This window comes from Dryobates pubescens, chromosome 34, assembly GCF_014839835.1.
Source record: "Dryobates pubescens isolate bDryPub1 chromosome 34, bDryPub1.pri, whole genome shotgun sequence".
Lineage (NCBI taxonomy): Eukaryota > Metazoa > Chordata > Aves > Piciformes > Picidae > Dryobates > Dryobates pubescens.
In genome coordinates this window covers 3,148,423-3,168,683 of record NC_071645.1, presented here as the reverse complement: position 1 = coordinate 3,168,683, position 20,261 = coordinate 3,148,423, and the positions used below count along the sequence as shown (strand labels likewise).

At 52.8% G+C, this 20,261-nt stretch overlaps 1 protein-coding gene across 1 annotated transcript in view; it reads right to left on the bottom strand.

Annotated features, from left to right (window-relative positions):
- The window catches only part of SORL1 (sortilin related receptor 1), a 53,301-nt gene that overhangs the window by 32,762 nt on the left and 278 nt on the right, over window positions 1–20,261 (bottom strand). The window contains exons 2-11 of the mRNA XM_054176223.1: window positions 10,040–10,156; window positions 9,612–9,737; window positions 8,933–9,094; window positions 7,041–7,108; window positions 6,559–6,739; window positions 4,495–4,596; window positions 3,426–3,595; window positions 3,060–3,252; window positions 1,712–1,829; window positions 1,135–1,208 (exon numbers count right to left, since the gene is read on the bottom strand). Of these exons, the coding sequence (XP_054032198.1) occupies window positions 1,135–1,208; window positions 1,712–1,829; window positions 3,060–3,252; window positions 3,426–3,595; window positions 4,495–4,596; window positions 6,559–6,739; window positions 7,041–7,108; window positions 8,933–9,094; window positions 9,612–9,737; window positions 10,040–10,129 (1,284 nt within the window). The 5' untranslated portion in view covers window positions 10,130–10,156. The remainder of the gene's footprint in view (window positions 1–1,134; window positions 1,209–1,711; window positions 1,830–3,059; window positions 3,253–3,425; window positions 3,596–4,494; window positions 4,597–6,558; window positions 6,740–7,040; window positions 7,109–8,932; window positions 9,095–9,611; window positions 9,738–10,039; window positions 10,157–20,261) is intronic.

The window sequence follows — 20,261 nt, the reverse complement described above, 5'->3', positions numbered from 1 at the left end:
CCACCACACCTCTGGTTTCCTATCTGGGGAGCCCAGTGCAGCTCAGGATGAAAAGAGGAAGCACAAATGTGCCTGCCCCTGCTCTCAGGACACATTAATGCACTTGGGGACGTTCTTAGGTGGGGCACTGAATGTATTGTTTCTTTCTTCTCTGTGCTGTGAGATCACCCCAGCAATCTGGAGAGCAGCGAGCCTTTCAGTCTGCTGCTTGCCAAAGCTGAGAGAAGGGAGTTGTGTTACTGCTGCTCAGTTGAGGAACTACACTGCTGGGTCATTCTGCACCTCCACTCATGAGACAAAGGGCCCGAAGAAGTCAGGAGCTTGGCACTGTAAACCACGGGTCAGTGTTCAGCACGTTTTAATTGCACTTCAATGCAAACCTGCCTGCAAGCCAGGGGAGGCTGGCACCACAAAGCCTCAGCTTTCCAGGCTCTGAGCACTCCTGTCTTGCCACACAGCTCCTGCAGGGAGACCCACAGCTCCCCACAGTCACTCTCCAGCTGAATTTCAGAGGCAGCCACTCTCAGCCGGGGCCAGCCTCTGAACCACGGTCGGCTTTGGCTGCAGCTGCCCAGCCCTTAACGCAGACCGCGCAGCACTTGTGGGAGGAAAAGGAGGTCACTTAATTCACAGCATTAAATAGCTTGCAGATGTCAAAACACTGTCTTACACTAGCAACAGAAGGCACAGGCAGACCACAAGTACTGCCACAGACCAGAACCTCTTAGTAAACAGGATCAGACTCCCCACAAACCGAGGGCAACATCCTATTTTTCTGGAAGACCTTGGAGCCTCTCCAGCCTCTCTCACATACAAAACCCTGGCTGTCAGCTCAGTCTAAAAGATGCCCCAAGGCAGGGGCAAGTCCTGCTAGTTGAATAGAGGAGGGAGCTCTCCTGGATTTGGACCCCACCACCTTTACCATGAGGCCTATCTCCATGCCAACACACACCTAGGCCTTCATCTAAAGATATTTTTGCCTTGGTCTCAAGGGATAATGATCACCTTCCAGCTGGATGCATACATGGAGGTGACCTGTAATGCCTTAAGGCTACCTATCACTTAGCTACATCGCTGGCAATACTTGCTGCACCCCTGCCTTGGCTGAGCTGGCAGGCAGAAAAGCAGCCTTACCTCTCTCCACCTTGCTCCAGCACTGCTCGAGACATAGACGTTGGTTTTCCTTCCCATGTTCTTGCCAATGGAGCCTGGGAGAAATTGTGAGGAATGCAGAATGATTGCTTAAAACAAAGCCAGACACCTCTAAGCTATTTTTATCTGTGAGCAAAATGACAGTGACTGAGGAGCTGATTCTTCACACAATAAACTAATTCCCTCAAAAGCAAATATTGTAAGACTATTAACAAGCCTGAAATGCAGCTGGGGGAAAACCTATGGCTGGAAGCACGCTCAAGCAAAATGTGCAAACGTTTTCTTCAGTACAAGAGCAACAGAAATCAGATTGTCTGTATGTTCAAAAAACCCAGCAGCAGGGAAGAGGATCCAAATAAAGCAGGCAGGATTTCTCACATCACTGTGCTGCAGCAAAACAGAGATGCTGGAGCTACTGAACAGGGAGAAAAGGCAGCAAAACGTAGAGTTTAGCTGCATCTTTGTAAGCTGCATGCACCAACTGGATTCTGCTGAGGTTGTCCTGCCTGGACAACAATGCACCCCAAGCCCCCCACAGCTGCAAGGAGGAAAGCAGCACCGGTGGCAATGATGAGTCCTGGCGCCGACTCCTTGGACAGAATGGGCATCCTGCGCAGCTGGAAATTCAGCAGCTGGCTCAGGCGCTGGGCCAGGTGGAGAGAGCAGCCCTGGGAAAACTGGAAAAGCAAAACACAGCAGCATCAACCCTCTGCCCCTCACTTACCCATGCCTTCATCCCACCCAGTCCAGCCCTCTCCACTGGGAAAGGGGGGCAAGGACTCCCTCGTGGCGGGATTGCCATTTCAGCCTCTTTTGCTGCAGGCTTCTCCCCCTCTTGCCCCCTTGTGATAGTTTCAGGCTATGCCTTTGAAATTTTTCACAGATCTTGAGCAGAAAAGTAGTAAAATGTAAATAAACCACTATTGGGTGTAAAAAGGAAAATAATGATCATTCTAAACAATCCCATATCTACTGTAAGACTTAGTTCCCAAATCAGTTTCTCTCTCTTCTTGCTTCTTCACTCTGGGAGAGATCTTAACTTGCTTCTGCCTGACCTTGGCGGCATTGTTTTGGGTAAGTCTAAAGCCCCTCTGCTCCTTTCTCTTCTCCTTTTTGTACAGGGGAGTAAGGGAGAGGTAGAGAGGGAGAAGCTAGCAGCTTACCCTGGTCCTTTGGCCAGGGGGGTCTTGTGCTATTTATTAATTGTAAATACCCGTAAATATTGTAAATATCATAGAATCAATCAGGTTGGAAAAGACCTCAGAGATCATCAAGTCCAACCTATTACCTAACGCCTCCTGACAACTGAACCATGGCACCAAGTGCCACGTCCAGTCCTTTCTTGAACACTTCCAGGGACAGTGACTCCACCACCTCCCTGGGCAGCACATTCCAATGGCAAGTTACTCTTTCTGGGAAGAACTTTCTCCTCACTTCAAGCCTAAACTTCCCCTGCACAACTTGAGACTGTGTCCTCTTGTTATGGTGCTGGTTGCCTGGGAGAAGAGACCAACCCCCTCCTGGCTACAACCTCCTTTCAGGTAGTTGTAGAGAGCAAGAAGGTCTCCCCTGAGCCTCCTCTTCTCCAGGCTAAACAACCCCAGCTCCCTCAGCCTCTCCTCATAGGGCTTGGGCTCGAGAGCTCTCCCCAGCCTCACTGCCCTTCTCTGGACCTGTTCAAGTGTCTCCATGCCCTTCTCAAACTGAGGAGCCCAGAACTGGACACAGTACTCAAGGTGTGTATTTTGTACGTATTCATTGCATTCCATTGTAGATGGCAGTGTTGCCTGTAAATACAGCTGCCATTTGCTTCCAGCTGAGCTGGTCTGGCAAAGTTAATGTTGGGCCGGGGTGGGGAGAGGGAATTTCAACCCACCACACCCCTGCCCCTTCCTGCCCCACGCTACCTCACAGTCTATCTGCTCGCCGTAGCGCGTCTGTGCCGGGGGCTGCAGCGGCTCCCAGGTGCCGCCCTTGTCGAAGGTGATGACGGAGCTCATGTTCTCCTCGCTGAAGGAGCCGTTGATCAGGGTGGCAATGTAGACGCCCCGCACGCCTTCCACCCGGTGCAGGTCCGCAAAGGGCTCGTTGGCAAAATACCTGCAAGGACATGCCAAAGGGGTCAGGGAGGTGCAGCCTCCGTGGATCTGGGGATCGAGGGACTGCGAAGCCCACGGATCATGGCAAGGCTCTGAGCAACCCCAGCCGGCATCGACAAAGGCTTTGGCTGATGTTCCTCTTCAGCGCAGCCAGTTAGGTGCATCCCACATTACCTGACCAAGGTGTCGCTTCCAGCTCCTCCTGGGCTGTAGTAGAGCACATTTTCCAATGACAGGGAGAACTTCAGGCCTTCTGCCTCCGAGATGTAGAGGTTGGTCCGGTTGTTATCGTGGCTGACACACACAAACACCTGATCCTCCGAGGCATCAGCAACATAATATTCCTTTGGGATGTCAATGACAGGCAAGCAGGTTTCATAGGTGTGGGCATACAAGCAGGGTTCACATCTAGGCCAGTTCAGCATTTCCTCTTAGATGACTCAAAGTTTTTCTTCCCTCTACTCATTGGCAGGTTTTCTACTTGGCAAGTAAGATTCTTCCCTTTGCTTTTACTTTTGTGTTTCCCCTCTAGAACTGCTCTCCTCTGCCCTCCACAACCCACTGGCAGAGTCCCCCAGAAGCAGCACTGAGTATCAAGGTCCATTTGGTCTTGATCTCTCCTGAGGCCAGGAGCATGTTGCAGCCAATAGCATGCCCCCACTGCTCTGCTGAATGCCAAGAGTGCTCCTTGTGTTCTCTGCCATCCCCACCAGCCTGGGGGCACCACAGCATATCTGCTTCACAGATTGCTGACTTTTTGCACACCCTGGCTCTCCCACTATGCTTCCTTTGCCTGCAGAGAAGATGGATGTTCCAGGCCATGCCTGTGGCACCAGTGTGTGCTCAGCAACCTGGCACCCCACACCATGAGGTAAGATTCCCAAAAGCAGAGCCAAAGCACAGAGCGCTGAGATCATCATTAGCCCTTCTCTGGGTATGTGGGGTTTGCTGCCAGCCCCTATCAGCAGCATGGGAGGAAGCCAATGGCTCTTTCTGGACAGCCTTCTGACACCCTCCTGTGCTTCTCCACAGGCAGGGGTGGTCAGAGCAAAGCACCATCCTGTGAACCACAGGATCGTCCTGTGGATGTTCAGCCAACCCCTGCCACAAGTGGGGTCATATGAGATCCCTTCCCAGCTCCAGCTCCCACAGTGTGTGGTGGAAGGCAAGAAAAGAGCTGCTGACATCTGAAGGCATCCTTGGCAGAGGAGGGAGAGAGTTCTTCTGGGCAAGCAACACTTACCTTAATCGGGTGCTTGGTTACGAACTGTGCCACGCGCATCGGCTTGCGGTTGAAGGAAACCCAGAGCTGGACCGAAGTGGGCTGAGAGCTGCCTAGCAAACGCTGCAGCAGAGCAGAGGGAGACATTAGGAGTAGCTCTTGACCCCGAAATCACCTTCATCCCCAGTGGTAGCCAAAAGGCAGACTGGGGCAAACCACAAACCTCCTGCTTGGGGCTTCACCCTCCCTGCGTGCAGGCAAAGCATGGTAGCTGCCTAGGACTGACTCCAGGTTTACATCAGCAGAGAGAGAAACTGCCCTTGCTGGCCAATTAGGTGGAGGTAAGGAGGCTGGGTTTAAGTCTTTCTCCTTCTGCAGAGCAGTCCATCCTTTCCTTCCAATTTGTAATGATTTGTGCAAACTGAAACACACCAGCTGGGAACCCAAAGCATAAAGAAGCCGTGGGCAAGATATTTCGCACAGGATGCTAATGGGAAGAACCTAAACCCAGATTTAGGCTCCAAAAATAAGCAGCCTGATTTTTTTTTCCCCCTGGTACTGTATAGCTAAGCAACCATGCCTCCCACGGAAAGGAGCTGGAGTCAAGAGTCCTAGGTGCCTCTGCCACACAGGCTGCTCTCTCCCCAGTGCTGCTCCTGCTGCAGCCAAGGTCTGACCTGAGTGTCCACTTCCAGATCTGGGGACATCATTCCCAAACCAGGGGTTTGCAGCTAGGCCAGCATCTCTCTCAGTCTCTGAGGAGGTCCTGACTGAAACCTGCTTCACATTTTCAGGAGGCTGCCTGCCCAAGCCTGGTGACTTAAGCACAAGCCCCACGAGGACAGGCCAAGGGAGCTGGGGTGTCTACAACTACCTGAAGGGAGGTTCTAGCCAGGAGGGGGTTGGTCTCTTCTCCCAGACAAGCAGCACCAGAACAAGAGGACACAGTCTCAAACTGCACCAAGGGAAGTTTAGGCTTGAGGTGAGGAGAAAGTTCTTCCCAGAGAGAGTTGTTAGCCATTGGAATGTGCTGCCCAGGGAGGTGGTGGAGTCCCCATCCCTGGAGGTATTCAAGAGAGGATTGGATGTGGCACTTGGTGCCACGGTTTAGTAGTCATGAGGTGCTGGGTGATAGGTTGGACTCGATCATCTCTGAGGTCTTTTCCAACTTTATTGAGTCTATGATTATGACTTCTCTGCAGAGACACAGACCACCCCCAGTATCTCGCCCAGCTCCAACAGCAAGCCTAAGATAAAATCTTTTGCAAACCACAGCAGGCTTCAGATCAGGCCTGGAGCCAAAGGGATGGGCCCTAAGAGTGGCAGGCTGTTCAACCTGCAAAAGAGAAAGCTGAGGGTGCTCTGCAAACACATCCCCTGCCAGCACAGAACAACACTGTGGCTGTCCAGGGGGCTGGAGGTGAGTCACTGCTTACTTCCTGGGACACCCTGCATGATGGTTTTGCAGAGTCACCCCTATATGGCAGAGGTTGCTCACGAACACAGACTTGATGGCAGCAGAACTGGATGAAAGCAATGCCAGCACCTTCTAAAAAGAAAACTGCTCCTCAAAATCCATGAGGAATAGAACTCTGCCCCTCTGGTGGCATGTCCCTGATCATCTAGAAAGGACTTGGTCTCAGGGAAAGCAGAGATGCTTTCTAGCTTTCTTTCAGGTTTGCCTGAAATTGGCCAACAGCTGTAAGAAGCACAGGGGAGCTCTGGCTGCAGAGGCACCAAAAGGCCGTTCCTGCTCACCCACATCCTCTTTTCTTCAGCAAGCAAACTGAAACCCCAGCTTTCTTCCCAGGACAGAGCACATTAGGCTGCTTGAACCTAGGCCACGTTTGATGGTAATCCTTCCTGACAAGCGGCCTCCTAACCACCGAGCTGCTGAGCCACATCCTCCCTTCCCATGCCACCCCCACCCCTCTGTCCCCTGCCTCACTGCTTTTCCCAGGCATCCTCTGTTTTTTTCCCAGGTCCCAGCACTTCACAGCCTGACCTACTTCTGCCCAGCCTGCTGAAGCGGCACCGTAGCCAAGCACCAACCTCCACCCTGTGCCTTGTTTGTGTCATACTCACCACAGACTTCGTTGCAAACATGTATTTGTCCCTGAGCTGGAAGTCTTCAACATCTTCCAGGATGATTTCTTTGTTTTCTCTGCTCTGAAAGAAATCAGTGCTGCGAATGACAGTGGAAGCCCCGGAAGGCTCGTGCCGCTCGATGTACACCGTGTTGGGCTGATCGTAGGGCTCAACCCCCCTGGAAGGAACAAAAAAGGTGCTGGTGGTATTACCTCAGCACTCACAGAGCAATGCAGACAGCAGCAGGTACCAAGGAGCAGGAGCTGGGCAACTAGGAACCAGGTGGGGGGCAATGCAGAGCACCCCTGCATGCTTGTGTCAGGGCTGTCTCTCATCACGCCCACATGGGCAAGGAGACTGGGGGGCTGCAGCTCATTTTGGTACCCACATCCCTGGTTTGTGCATGGCAGATAACGAGGCAAGAGGCAAGGAGGGAGAGAAGACAGGAGCTGGGTGCAGCACACAGGTGTGGTACATACCAAGAGAAAGACTTGACGTGTTCCTGAATCATTATCCAGGTCTGGCCAAAATCATCTGATTTCCAGAGCTACAAGGACAAGTGAGAGATGCCAGTGGGACTGGGCAACCAAACAGACCCAATCCTTTAAGAGACCCAACCTCTGGCAGCAGAAGCAGGATGGACCTATGTCTACCACAAAACCATGAGCTCCACTGATGATTTCTCTTTATGTGGCAGCTGCCTGAAGGAACAGCAACCTTCCCAGCCACAGGAGAATCACCCCAACAGGAAAACCACTCCCTTTGAGTCTTCTAACAGGGATTTCCCACCCTCTGTTGATCCACCTGGTTATACATCAGCTCAGAAATAAAACCAGCTTGTTCTGACAAACTTGTGGAGCAGGACAGCAAGGGGCAATATCTGAGTCTCCCTCACAGAGGCCACCACAGCCCCAAGCACAGCGACAGGGCTGCTGCTGCAGATCTGCAGGCATTAGCATGGCAAAGGTCAAGAGGAGAGAGAGCATTGTTCATTGTGCCAACAAAAGCAGCAGCCATGAACATGCCAGCCCCTCTGCAGATCCCATCCCTCCAGAGCCTCATCTTCCTGGCTGTTCTTGTCCAAGCACCATGGTGGCATCCGAGCTGCAATTTTTGCCTCTCTTTTGCAGCTGTGTGGACACAGCCAGCCAGGGTCCAGCCCCAACACTCAGCCCAGCAGCCCACCCAGGGAAGGTACCACTCCCAGACACCTTTGTCCCCCTGAAAAGGCATCAGCCATGCCCAGCATGCACCCTGATGTGTGTGTACCCTGCTTGTCTGCCCAATGTCCCCCATTCACAGGCTGGGGGCAGCTGTTTCATCCTCAGGTTTTGCTTATGCTGCCTGTTGGAAGGTGTTGTAATTATTTACCATCTTTACCCAGCGGCTTCAGGGGAAAAAGAAGTTTTGTTTTCAAGAGGCAATTTGTTAAATAAGACAAAGCCAAACCACATGCCCACATGAAATACTGCAGAGGTCAGTCCTGCCTCAGCTGCCAGCACTTGGTGGTGAGTTACGACCACAAGTCAGAGAGATCAATACGGTCAGCAGCAGCCTGGATAAAGGACCAGCAGAAATGCAGGAAAAGGGAGAGGACATGTTTAAGGTAGCCATCCTGCAGGTACTCTATCCTCATCCCTCCAGAGGTCAGGAACCAGATGGACCATAGGGGAAGGCAGTGTCCTAGACTATTTGGGACAGCTCTACACATAGCAGTCCAAGATCAGACACCATGGATGGTCAAAGCACAGCTTCACAGATTGCAATGGGTTGGAAGGGACCCTCAAGTGGCGCCTTGCCCAACCCCTCTGCAGTTATCAGGGACACCTCCAACTACATCAGGCTGCCCACAGCCACATAAAGGCTGATCTTGATTGTCTCCAGGGATGGGGCATCAACCACATCTCAGGACAACCAGTTCCAGGATTTCACCACTCTCGTGGTGAAGAACTTCCTTCTGATGTCCAATCTAATCTCCCCTGCTCCAGTTTCAAACCATTTCCCTTTGTCCTATCACTCCAATCCCTTCTAAACAATCCCTCCCTAGTCTTTCTGTAGGTCCCCTTCAGATACTGAAATGCAGCTCTAAGGTCTCCCTGGAGCCTCCTCTTCTCCACACTGAACAGCCCAAATTCTTTCAGCCTGTTTTCATAGCAGAGGTGCTCCAGCCCTCTGATCATCTTTGTGGTCCCCCTCCAACAGATCTGTGTCTCTCTCTCTTGTATTGGGGCACAAACCCAGGTGGTGCTGATGCAAGGCAGGGTAGCTCTCAGCCCACTCTAAGGGCCGTGGGACACCTAATGGGCCAGAGGAAATGCCACAGTAGGGCAGAGGCAGGATGCTGCCCTCCTGTCTAAGCAGAAGCACTTACCTGTTTTTTAGGATGAGACCTGTCAAAGCCCAAGAGCAGGCTGGGGTCCCTGCTGTGCAGGAGCAGGTCTGCTGCTCTGAAGGGAATTGAGAAGCCCTGAATATTGTTGCAGAAGTCGGTGGTGATCCAGAGGTACGAAGCAAAGGCATCCACAAAGATATACTGGGAAGAGAGGGACCAACGAGGAAGAAGGGAAGCAGGCAGTCAGCCACCTGGTCAGAGCAGAGTTCAGCCTAGCAGTAACAAAGCACATGTCCTGGAGAGGGCTTTGGGAGGACAAACTCTGCAGGAGAGATATTGACCTGTCCCTGCAACCCCCTCTCCTACCATGCTCTGATGCTCCTGAGCACCGCAGAGCCATACTGGAGGTACAGCAGTGTGCCCAGCACATTCCACTCTGCCCTGAGACAGCCCCAGGGGCTCTTCTGCAAAGCCAGAGGACCATGCAAAACTGACCTTTAGTCTCAATCTGCACAATGGGTTTGTTCCTCCCCACTGCCATGGGCAGGGACGCCTTCCACTAGCCCAGGTTGCTCAAGGCCTCATCCAGCCTGGCCTTGAGCACCTCCAGAGAGGGGGCATCCATTCTTTGGGCAACCTGTTCCAGTGTCTCACCACCTTTACTGTAAAGAATAAGCTGGGGCTGCCCTGCAGAGAACCCCCCTGCGGCCAGCCTTACCCTCCTGTTGTCAGCTGGGCTGTGGTAGAACTGGGCGATGGCCACCTCGCTGCTGTTCCCCTCCCCAAAGCTGAACTTCTCTGATATCTTCTTGAAACTCTTCCCATAGTCATAAGACACATAAACCTGCAAAGGAGAAAGGTGAGAGGCATAAAGCTCTGGGTTCCCTTCTGACAGATTTGGTCAACACTCAGAAAACTAAAAGAAGCCTAAGAGAGGGCCTGAGCAAACCTTTCAGAGCTGAACCCCACGGATAACACAGGGGATACGAAATGAGGCTTTTTTCCTCCCAACTCAAAACTCTTGGCCCTTTCTTTCATCTTCCCATCATGAGAGGAAGGCAGGCTGCAGCTCAGCAGCTACTGCCATTTCACCTGCCACAGAAGCAGAGCAGGCACCCCATGCCAGTGCCAGGCTGCGTTACTTACGTCGCTGTTTTTGGGTCCCAGCAAAGACAGACTGTCTCTGGCCAATGCCACGATCACATTGCTCTTCTCTCCTGCCCAGTGAACCACCATCTGATTGTGGGAGTCATTGAGGCTGACCTGCAACACCAAGGGAAAGGGCATCCTGATCACAGCCTTGCCCACAGGGCCAGCCAGAGAGCAAATACCCACTCCCATCACCCCTCCTCAGAAATACACAGACTGTGGGGAGACTTGTTCAAACCAGGGGCAGAAGTTAGTGCAGCAGGCAAACAGCAAAGGAGCACTCTGTGCCCATCCCATCCAGACCCTGGAGGGGTTGGGGGACGTGCTTGTGGGCACACTTAGGGTGAGCCCAACTCCAGCCTGGAGTGCTGAAATGCAACAGCCCCCCAGCTGTCAGATGTGTGTAAAGGGCTTTATCTTTCCACCTCCATCTTCCAAGGCTGCTGTGCCTTTGTCCCACTTCCATTTCTCCCTGCAGTCTCATTTAAAGCCTCCCCATTTAAAGCCCAGCCAAGCAAATCAAGGGCCACTTAGAATAACAGGGCTTGGAAACCTCTGCCAGTGTGACAGTGCCAGGGCTGCCATCACTTGTACCAAGACCACCACGGTGAGGTATGCAAGTACTCACTGCAAGCCAACAGTTAAAGAGAAAGCTTCCCTGGGGAGCTGGCATGGCCCCACATAAAAGAGCATCCCTCATGGTCCTGTCAGCAAAATGCACCTGCTTTAAGGGCTGACTTTCCCCTTTATTCTTCCTCAAAGACAGAGGATTTGGGGGACAATGAGAATGAAAACTAAAACCAAGGAATGAGAAGTGATTGCAGATCCAGGCTGCCTAGGTGAAGGGTCACAGGGAAACAGCCACCTTTCTACAGGGACTCCTTCTCTACCCTGAAGGACACACCGGTTTCCAATGCAAACACAGCCAGAGCCACCACTCCCTGTGCATTCCCTGGGCCTGGCAGTGCTGGTTGCCAGGGGCCTGTTCCTATGGGGAGGCTATCACAGCATCGCTGCAACAGGAGCCAAAGATGCAGAGCCTCTGGACAAACACAATGCCTGGAGTGACTGCAGGGACAGGCAGCATTGCCAGGCAAGCTGAGCAAAGTAGATTGGCAGTGGCCACAGCCTGGCCACGGACAGGCACCCCAGTGGCTGCAGCAGTGGGTATGTGTGCCTGGGCCCTGGCATGCCACCACAGATGGTGGTTGGTAACCCCTAGGCTCATGGCCTGGGGAAGCTGTAAAAATGCAGGACTAAGCCTTTCTCAGGCTCCTGATACCCTGTGGCTCCTGCTTACCCCAGGATCAATGAGGAGCTCCACCCAGGGTAAGGGGCTTGGTTTAACCTCCAGCACTGAGTAGTTAAGTACAGCACTTGGGAAAAACAAGGTCTTTATTCTGGAAGGGAGGGGGCAAGTGAAACAGAAGCTCTCAATCCCTCTTATGCAACTGGCTCACACAAGGGGGGAAAAAAGAAAGAAATCAAAATGTGACAGGGAGGCAGCGAGGAGCAGCCCCCTGGGTCCGTGCCCCCCAGCTGCACCCTGTCTGCCCTGCCAGGGAACCCCCCTGTGGGCAAACCCTGCTGTAGCACCCGGAGACCAAAGGCAGCAGGGATGTAGGTCAGGCAGCAGCAGCTACAAAGCAAGGCAGTGGTAGCCTTGTACACCCACCAGGAAGAAAGCATAGACTCTGTTTGAGGATGCAGGGAAACAGGGCGGAGAAGAAGGAACTGCTGATACCCACTGAGACAGCACACAGCCTCCAGCCTGACATCTAGAGCAGCTCTGTGCTCCCAACCCCACACCCCCTTGCCTCCTCTCAAAGCAGAACAACCCCAGCCAAACCTCCTCCATCTGTATTTTGGGTGCAGCTTCCATGGGGCTGAGGCTGCTGGCTTCAAGCCAAGGACTGTGTTTAAGGTTTTGGTGTGATTTGGTGGGGAGGGGGCAAGCGAGGGGGAGCCCATCACTGCATTCAGAGACAGGTAAGCAACCCTGCCCAGCCTCCCTTCCTCAGGAAAGCCCCTCCAGATGGAAATCATCTGCTCCCCACAAGCAAAGCCAAGCTCCAGGTGTGACAGACCTGCCCTGCACATGCCCTCCCCAGCTCCCCTCAACCAAAAGGGTTTGTTACCACCTCCACCTCTGTGGCAATTTTAGCAGCACTTTGCTATTTTGCTTTCTGCAAGAAATCCAACACTAGGGCAGCTTCAAACCCAGAAAAAAACACAGGAAACTTCTGCACCTTGCATTAATCTCACTAAGAAACCTCTGCAGCTTTTTCCCCATGATCTGAAAGAGACAGCAAACCCCTTCCTCAGAGCAGGGACACCTAGGAAATGGAGCAAAAGCCACAGCCCAGGGCCACCACGTTTGGGCTTGGAGGAGCTAGCTCGGTCTCCTTACTCATTAGGCAGCCTAATTAGCACAGAGCCCCAGTATGAAGGCCAGACAGGCCATGAACAAGTTTTGGCTTCCCCCACAGTGCAGGGGGTTGTGCTGAGCAGGAGGTTTAGGAGCAAGTCTTATTAAGGGGTGTAAGAAAGCGAAGCTGCCAGAAGGATGCCTTATGCTTTAAGTCCCCCAGGAAGGGCTCCTGCAGCATCATCTCAGGTGTAGGACCCTCACACATTCATCACTGTCAGTTCCCAGCATGGAGCTTTGTGGGGACCTGAAGGGTGCAGGGGAATGGAAAACAGGACCCCAGGCTTTGCTCTCCGTGCAGCAGCACTGCATTGTGCCTCAGATGACAAGCACCTGCTGTTCCACCAACCAGGCTGCTCAGCTTTGCAGCACAACTGTTGTTATCACCAACACAAGTAACCCTAACTGCTGCCGGGACGAGGCTCATTTGGCAGCAGCCCACTGTCAGAGACTCCCCTGCCTCCCCTAAGGGGTGAAACCTCCCTCAAGAACTGGTTTAACCTCTGTATGGGTAATGTTGGAAACAGCATTTAGCATAAATTCCACTTAATGGGGAAGTGTTTTGGTCTTTGCCAAGTGATTAAGTGTATATGAAATATGCATGAAATTCTAATTTGTCCTCCTAATAGGTAAGGTGCCAAAGGAAGTCTGGGAGGGGAGAACTGGAGCCAAGACGTAGCAGAGGCTGTCTGTATCTCTAGTTCACGTAGCTAATGCTGCTAACCATTGCTCACACTCTGTGTTTATTTTCTGTAACAGTCTCTTCCTAGGAAGAAATGAATCCCCTGCAGAAATGGGGTGAGAAGAGAGCCCCTGGAGCAGCCTTCCCACGGGAGAATACCCCAGAGAGTATGAGCTCCCTCATGGCTAAAAGGGTGAGGCTGGGAAGGAGAACGCTGCCTGGATGCACAGTGCTGCACTGAGACAGCAGCATTGCCTCACCAAGCCTACCGAGGGGATGCCCATGGGTAGGTGAGCAGACCCAAGAGTGTAGTGTGTGCTGCTGGGAGGCTTGAGGCTGGAAGTGCTCCAAACCCAACATTTCTTGGCACCTGCAATGCCTGAAGCACCAGCTCCCCTTCCTGTCGCATCCCTCTCAGTTGTTTATCCAGCAATGAGAAGTCAAGGCAGGAATCTGGTTGCCAAGCTCAGCAAGAGGTGCTTCACCCTTCACACGTGACAAACTGCATCTTTAGTTAAAGCCCTGAGCTTTCAAATGGTGGAGGCTGGCCAGGAGATGAGCGACTCTGGCTTGGCCATCTCATCATAGTTACTCATACGGCTGCTGGCTGGCTAGAACAGCAGCACCTCAGGCCTTCCCATCTCCAGAGGACTCTAAATCCCAGCCTTTGAGCCACCAGCAAGGCCTAGCTGCTCTGGGTGGGAAGCACAAGTTGCCAATGCATCAGTGCCACGGTGAGCTGTGATGAACCCCAGGCAGAGCCACTGCACACTGCTGACTCAGAATGGAACCTGGCACCTGCACATGGTGACAGCCAGCAGGACAGCAGCAGGTGCTACTCCTGGCACTGAGGGGGCTTAGGAGCTAACTGTATGCACCAATGGCTTTGCTTTGTCAAAAAAAATAGTGCCCCAGCCATAGGAAATGGACCACAGCTCAAACCTGGTGCTCACTATTCATCAGGAGGTGACTACTTGAGGGATGCTGTAAAATTGAGGGTGTGCAGAACAAGGACTCCTCTCTGCTTAGGTAACTGAAAATGGGATGCCTACAAACACACACAGTACTTATCAGAGAATCAGAGAATGGTTGGGGTTGGAAAAGCCTTGAAGATTATCCAGTTCCAACCCCCTCCTGCCATGGGCAGGGACACCTTCTACTAGCCTAGGTTGCTCAAGGCCTCATCCAACCTGGTCAAGAACACCTCCAGGCATCCACAACCTCCCTGGGCAACCTGTTCCAGTGTCTCATCACCCTCACTGTAAAAATCTTTGCCTAATCTCCAGTCTAAATCTTCCCTCTTCCAGCTCAACGCCATTGCCTCTCATCCTATCACTACAAGCCCTTGTAAAAAGTCCCTCCCCAGCTTTCTTGTAAGCCGCCTTCGGGTACTGGAAGGCCAAGTTATAGTTCATAGGTTATTACTAAGTCTCAGTAAGTCAGAGTACAGGAGAGCAATGAGTCTCTGAGGCTTCCAAAACCATCAAAGATTCACCAGCAGCTTGGACCTTGGCTTGAAGGCTATCAGCAGATGCTTGCAGAAGAGGACTTGCTGCACATTGTACACCCAGCGACGAGGGGGAACGAGGATGGAGCTAAAGAAAGCTACTGCTGAAGGGAGTCAGAAGGGAAGCTGCAGCTCAGTTAGCACATGGCTTTAAAGGAAAGGTGCTCTCAGCAGGCTCCTCATCATTTCAGCTCTCTGGAAGCTACAGTGGACAAGCTCCAGGCCTTTGTGTCCCCGTTTCCTCTGCCTCCCCCCCGGCAAGGCTTACGCAAGAGGCCGGCATCAGGGATGAGTCGAGTGTCACGGGTGGCTACTGCATTCCCGGCACGCCACGTCCCCCGTGCGCTCCCACTAAAGCTTCATTACCCTACCTTCTGCTCCGCTCCCCAGCATCTGTTTCTAGCCCTGCCATGGTATTTTGAAACACAGCCTGTGCCTGCTGTAACGCTGCTTGTGGCTTGGACTGAAAATGCCAGGGTCTGAAATCATTGATATGAAACACGGGTGACTCATTTCAGAGAGCGCCAGGCCCATGTTAATTTTGTTAATGCTGAAATCATCTGCTTGCAGGGCTGTTTGCTGCCTGCTACCACCAACAGAGTGCTCTGGTGGCTGGTGTTGTCAGGAGAAAGGAAAAGGGAAAAGGGGTAGGGAGGGGGAAAGATCAGGGTCAAAGCAGGAGCCAGATGCGAGCAGGCCGCTCAGCAAGAGGGTCCCAGAGATGGCAGCATCTTCTAAATGGACAGGAGTGGAGTGGGGGGTAATGGGGAGTCAAGGCTGCCCCAGCATATTTGGGTAAGCACTGATGAAAGTCACCCCCCCATAACCAAGGCACAGAGGAAGGCTGCAGAGAAGGTCTAAAGCACTGCCAGTGAAGTGTGTCATGAGCTAGTCATTAGAGCTACAGAGAGCCTAAGCCATGCCCCTGGGACACTGCAATGCTTGCTCAGTCCAATAGCAGGATCTGTGAAGAGCCTGCCAAAGGGTAAACAATGAAGAAAAACACAAACACCTCTCCTGGCTGCCATGGTGCCAGGAGCAGGAACAGTGTGGCTTCCAGAGACCTGTCTCTCCTGGCAAGCGCAGGTGCAAATGCCAGTGCTGGGAGCAGGCAACATTTCCAGGGTGGCCAAGAAAGGGGCAGGGATGCCCATGCCCCGGGCAGACACAGCAGTGGGGAGGGGTATCTGCCAACCAGACAAAGAAGAAAACCATAAGGGTCCAGCAGCCCATGCCCAGAAGGTTAAAGCCTAATCTGGGAAGGTTTCTGCTGGCTTGGCAAACTAGGTCAGAATTAAGTATGGTTCAATTCCAACGCAGCATGATTGACATCTCCGTTCACATAGCTAGATGGCATATGCCCTGTGAAGCACTTTCCTATCTGAAGGAAGAAAAGCTCTCTGGCCAGTCTGCAAGTTGTGATGGAAGGGAGCTCTGATGGGCTCTCTACCTGGCATGTGCTAATGGCCTCAGAAGAAAAGCTTCAGCACTCTCCACTCGGTGACTATTCCGACCCTGTGCTAACAGTATTTTGTGTAGCTCCCCAGCACAATCCAGGTCCAGCACAAGGGCTATGGGAAGGTGTGACCAGCACAGCTGCCAGCCAAGTGCCAGTTCATGCTAGCAGGGGGAGGGTACTCGGTTTTCTCAGTACTCTGCAAGCATGCTGCAGCCCTAGGGATGTTAACAACCCCCACACAAAGCCATCGCTGTGAGGTTATGTTAAAGGCAGACGTTCTTTCTGCCTGCCTTGAAAAGCTTCCTTCCCAGATAGAGATCACTGAGCAGCATGATGGTGTGGTGTGGGTTTTAATCTAAAGCAGGCTGCTGCAGTAGCATGTGGTACTCCAAGTGAGAGCAGCTGAGGAGGAGGTCATCTTAGGTCTTCATCTGTGCAGAGGGGTGGGGAGCGTCAAGGTCAAGCAGGTGGGCTGATAAAAGATCATGGGAATGATGGCAACCCGCTCCTTTACCTCAAAGGCAGGACTGGTTATCAGCAAGAAACAGGAAGCTTGAGAGCAAAGAAAGGAGGTCTCCCCAGAAGGAGAGAGATGAGCTGACGTTAGGGCAGAAGATAACATCTGTTCAGGGGACAGCAAGGCACGGAGGCAACGGCTGAGCGCAGGTTAGAAGGCTTGGGGCCTCTTGGTAGCAGCACAGCTGAGCACCACAGCCAGATAAGAGGACTTTTGTCCCTGTACGGTTTAAGGCAAAGGTTTCTTGTGAGCTGCATCCTTTTGGGGGAGGCTTCAGATAAGCCACTTCCAAAGAAGGGAAAAGGATGTCTGCAGATAAAGGTTAGATATGCATGTCTGTATTAGCAGCCCAACAGTGTAAATGCTCTCTGTAACTGTGACTTTCCCTCCTGCCCCTCAGGACTGGCAGATGGAGGGTGGCCTCCTGCCCCAGTGTATCTCCTCACCGTCGTGGTTACAACACAATGCTCCTGAGACAGCCAACCCCAAGCTCACAGAAGATGCTTCAACCCAGGTTAGGCAGCTGAAGCAGCTAGTTTTCTTTCCTTTCTTTGTTGAATTAATTGAAGTCCTTGTAGGAGATGTAGTTCCTGGCTGGTCTTCCCCCAGGAGGGCATAGGATTTATGTGGGATGATGGAGACAAGACCTAGAAATATAAAATCCTGGAGCCATGTACCTGTGTCCAGGTCTGAGCAGAGTTGTGTGGGCAAAAGCAAGGCCCAGGAGGGTGGGCTGCAGGTGCAGCCAGGAAGAGAAGGGCAAGGTGCAGTGCTGCAGTTGCCAGAAGGGGTTTGGGGAGCACATCAGCCCCGCAGGGGTGTAGGCAGAAATTGTCTTGCCCTGGAGATGCTTCTGTGCTGTTAGCAGCGTCCTAGAAAAGACCTGTCACGTGTTGGTGCCTGCTTCATAATGGTCTGTCCATTGTAACAATCACCAGAGTCCTGTAGAGGTGAGGGCTGTGCAAGGGAACAAAACCTGCTCTGTCTGAAAGCTGACAGTCTCTGGAGTCATGTGTTTGGTCTCTCAGTCAGGAAAGCCAGGGCAAAGCTACAACAGCACAGGACTCCAGGCTGCTAGTCTTGTAGCTCACTGAGGTTCTTGACGTGTTTTGCTGTAGCCACACACAAGTCTGCCCAGCAAGGATGCAGTGAGTGCTAAGGGTCTGGATGAGGAATCTCAAGTAATATTTTGTGCTTGTCTCTGTGGTGTCTAAGCCTGTTGCTGATGGTGCTGAATAAGCTGCACTTGGCTCCCAAGGAGCCACGAAGGGTTTGGACTTTCTGCCCCTCCTCACTCCTGCCTGGTGCAATGCATTTCTCCCTCTATGTTCCCACGGCAAAGTCAGCCACAGCGGTGACAGGCAGCACCAATCTCTCCTGCCACATCTTCCTTCACCTCTGAGCTGAGCCTGGGCTCTTAGCCGTCCTACAGGGTCATGCTGGGACCGTGGTTGATAGCTGTGTGGAAGGGCAGGGAGTTTTGTGGCACAAGCCAGCACATAGCATATGGCCAAGCGACCTGTCAAACACAGGGAAGCAGGATGCATCCTAGCAAAGGGACTGCATTGGCATGGCACTAGGATGCTCTGTCCAAGTGCTGCCCCTTATGATGATGTCCCTAAGAGCAGAGCACTTTTCTGACTGCATGGTATTCTGCTGGTATTAGAGCAGCAGAGACCAGGGGGAGGGGAGACATGAGGATTGTTGGGTGCTCGTGATGAGGCACAAGCCCCCCAAGCATTGTGTTGCACAGCCTTCCGACTTCCTAGGCATGAGTGTGGTCAGATCTGTAATGTAGGCTAGGACATATGGGCTCCCTCTTGTCCTTTTTATTAGGGCAGATCCTGATTTACAGCATTGTAGTCACTTGGGAGAAGGCAGAACTGTTGTGCTGTGCAAATAAACTCTTCCTGCTGGCACCCAGTATCTGGGCTTCAAAATCTGTGCGTCTTGCCCTGAAGCAGTGGAGGGGGCTGGGTTTTGTACACTACCCTGAAACTGTGCCACGGTGCCAAGGAGAGTGACTCTGTTTTCCAGGCACACCCCCTCTGAAAGCTTAAGGCAATGAGAAAAGACCAAAAGGTGGCAAAGTTAAACTCTCACTGTTTCCTCCAAGTCCTGTTCCAGGCAGCACCAGGGTTACCGCACCCTCTTAGATCTGTGGCTGCATGTCCAGGCAACAGAGGCTGCTCCTGCCAAAGCAGCTCTCTACCTGACCCAGGCAGGTGGCTTGGATGAAAGCCACAGGGAGATGGGAAGGAAAAGTGCTACAAATGTCTGTCTTTAGATGAGAGACGAGTGTCATGTTTGGTTTGGGGTTTTTTTCTAAAATAGGGTAGCTATGTTATGCTAAAACAGCCAAATGTTGAGGAGGTAGAGGAGGCAAAGCAGATTTCAAGGGGAATAAGAATAGCTTTTCCCATTCTCTAGAGGAGAACAGGAACAGGACATTGGGAGCAGCACCAGTCCCACACATGCCCCTCCAGCAGCTCTAGAGCCAGCCTGCCTCATGGCTGGCTCTTTCTCTGCCTACAAGTAGCAATTATAGGGCACCCATAAAGCAAAGCACTAGATGAGAAAGCAAACACAGATGGCACTGAAGGCTTGAAGCCTGCCTCAAGCATGCCTCATCCCACCATGGGCTGGTCCCCTCCACCTCTCCAGCAGTGTTTTTGGCACATGGTGCGACACAGGCAAGGAGGATCAAGTGGGGCAACACAGCATAGTGTAGCATGCAGGGAGTTTAGAAATAAAGCAGACTCTTTAAGGGTGATGCTTTCCAAAGCAGGCACCTGGGCAACCCAAATGCAATTCCTCATTACCCCTGAAGTGATGGTTGTCTGGAAGAGAGGGGTAAGGGGGTACCTTTATGGTCCTGCCAGCACAACTTGCCAGTGATTTAAACCCAAGCAGGGATACTCTCAGAAACAGCAGTTTTTCTGTGATGAGCAACTCCTCTCCCCATCTTTTCTAAGGAGCAATGGATCAGAAATGTACAGAGGAGCCCTACTTAGAGAGAAGGGCACAGTGCCTCACAGACAGCAATGCCTTCAACCAGAAGTCACTTCTCTCAGCTTAGCTTCCGAGAGTAGCAGCGAGCACCTTTAGAAAGTGCAGGGCTGCTGCCCTCCCAGCCGGAGGGATTCGCTTTCCCATGCGGAGAGCTAAGCGAAGGTGACCACTCGTTAGCCGTGCCCTTGGCCGCCCGGCAGCTACCGCGGCTCATCTTGCTGGAAAGGAACCCGCAAGCATAAAACCAGAAATGTCACCGTGCCGCTAGTTTGAGGTGGCTCTGGGAGACACAGGAAGCGGAGTGCAAGCGTTGAGCAGCAGCTCCTCACGTCTAGATGCCTGCCGCTCTGCACGGGGCAAGCTGCAGGCAGCTAAGGAGCTATTAGACGTAGCCAGGGCTGCTTTGGCAGCACCGCCGCTGCCAGCCGCCCCTTCCCTGCCGGGGGGGATGCCGGCCGTGCCCACGCGGGACCCGCTCGAACCCCCGCAACGCGCGGAAGTTCTCTTCCGCGCAGCGTGTGTACAACCCGCCCCCACCCTGCAGCAGACCCCCGGGGGGCTGCAGCGCGTCGCGCCGTCGCCGAAGGCCGACTCCCGTTCCAGCCCACTCGCGG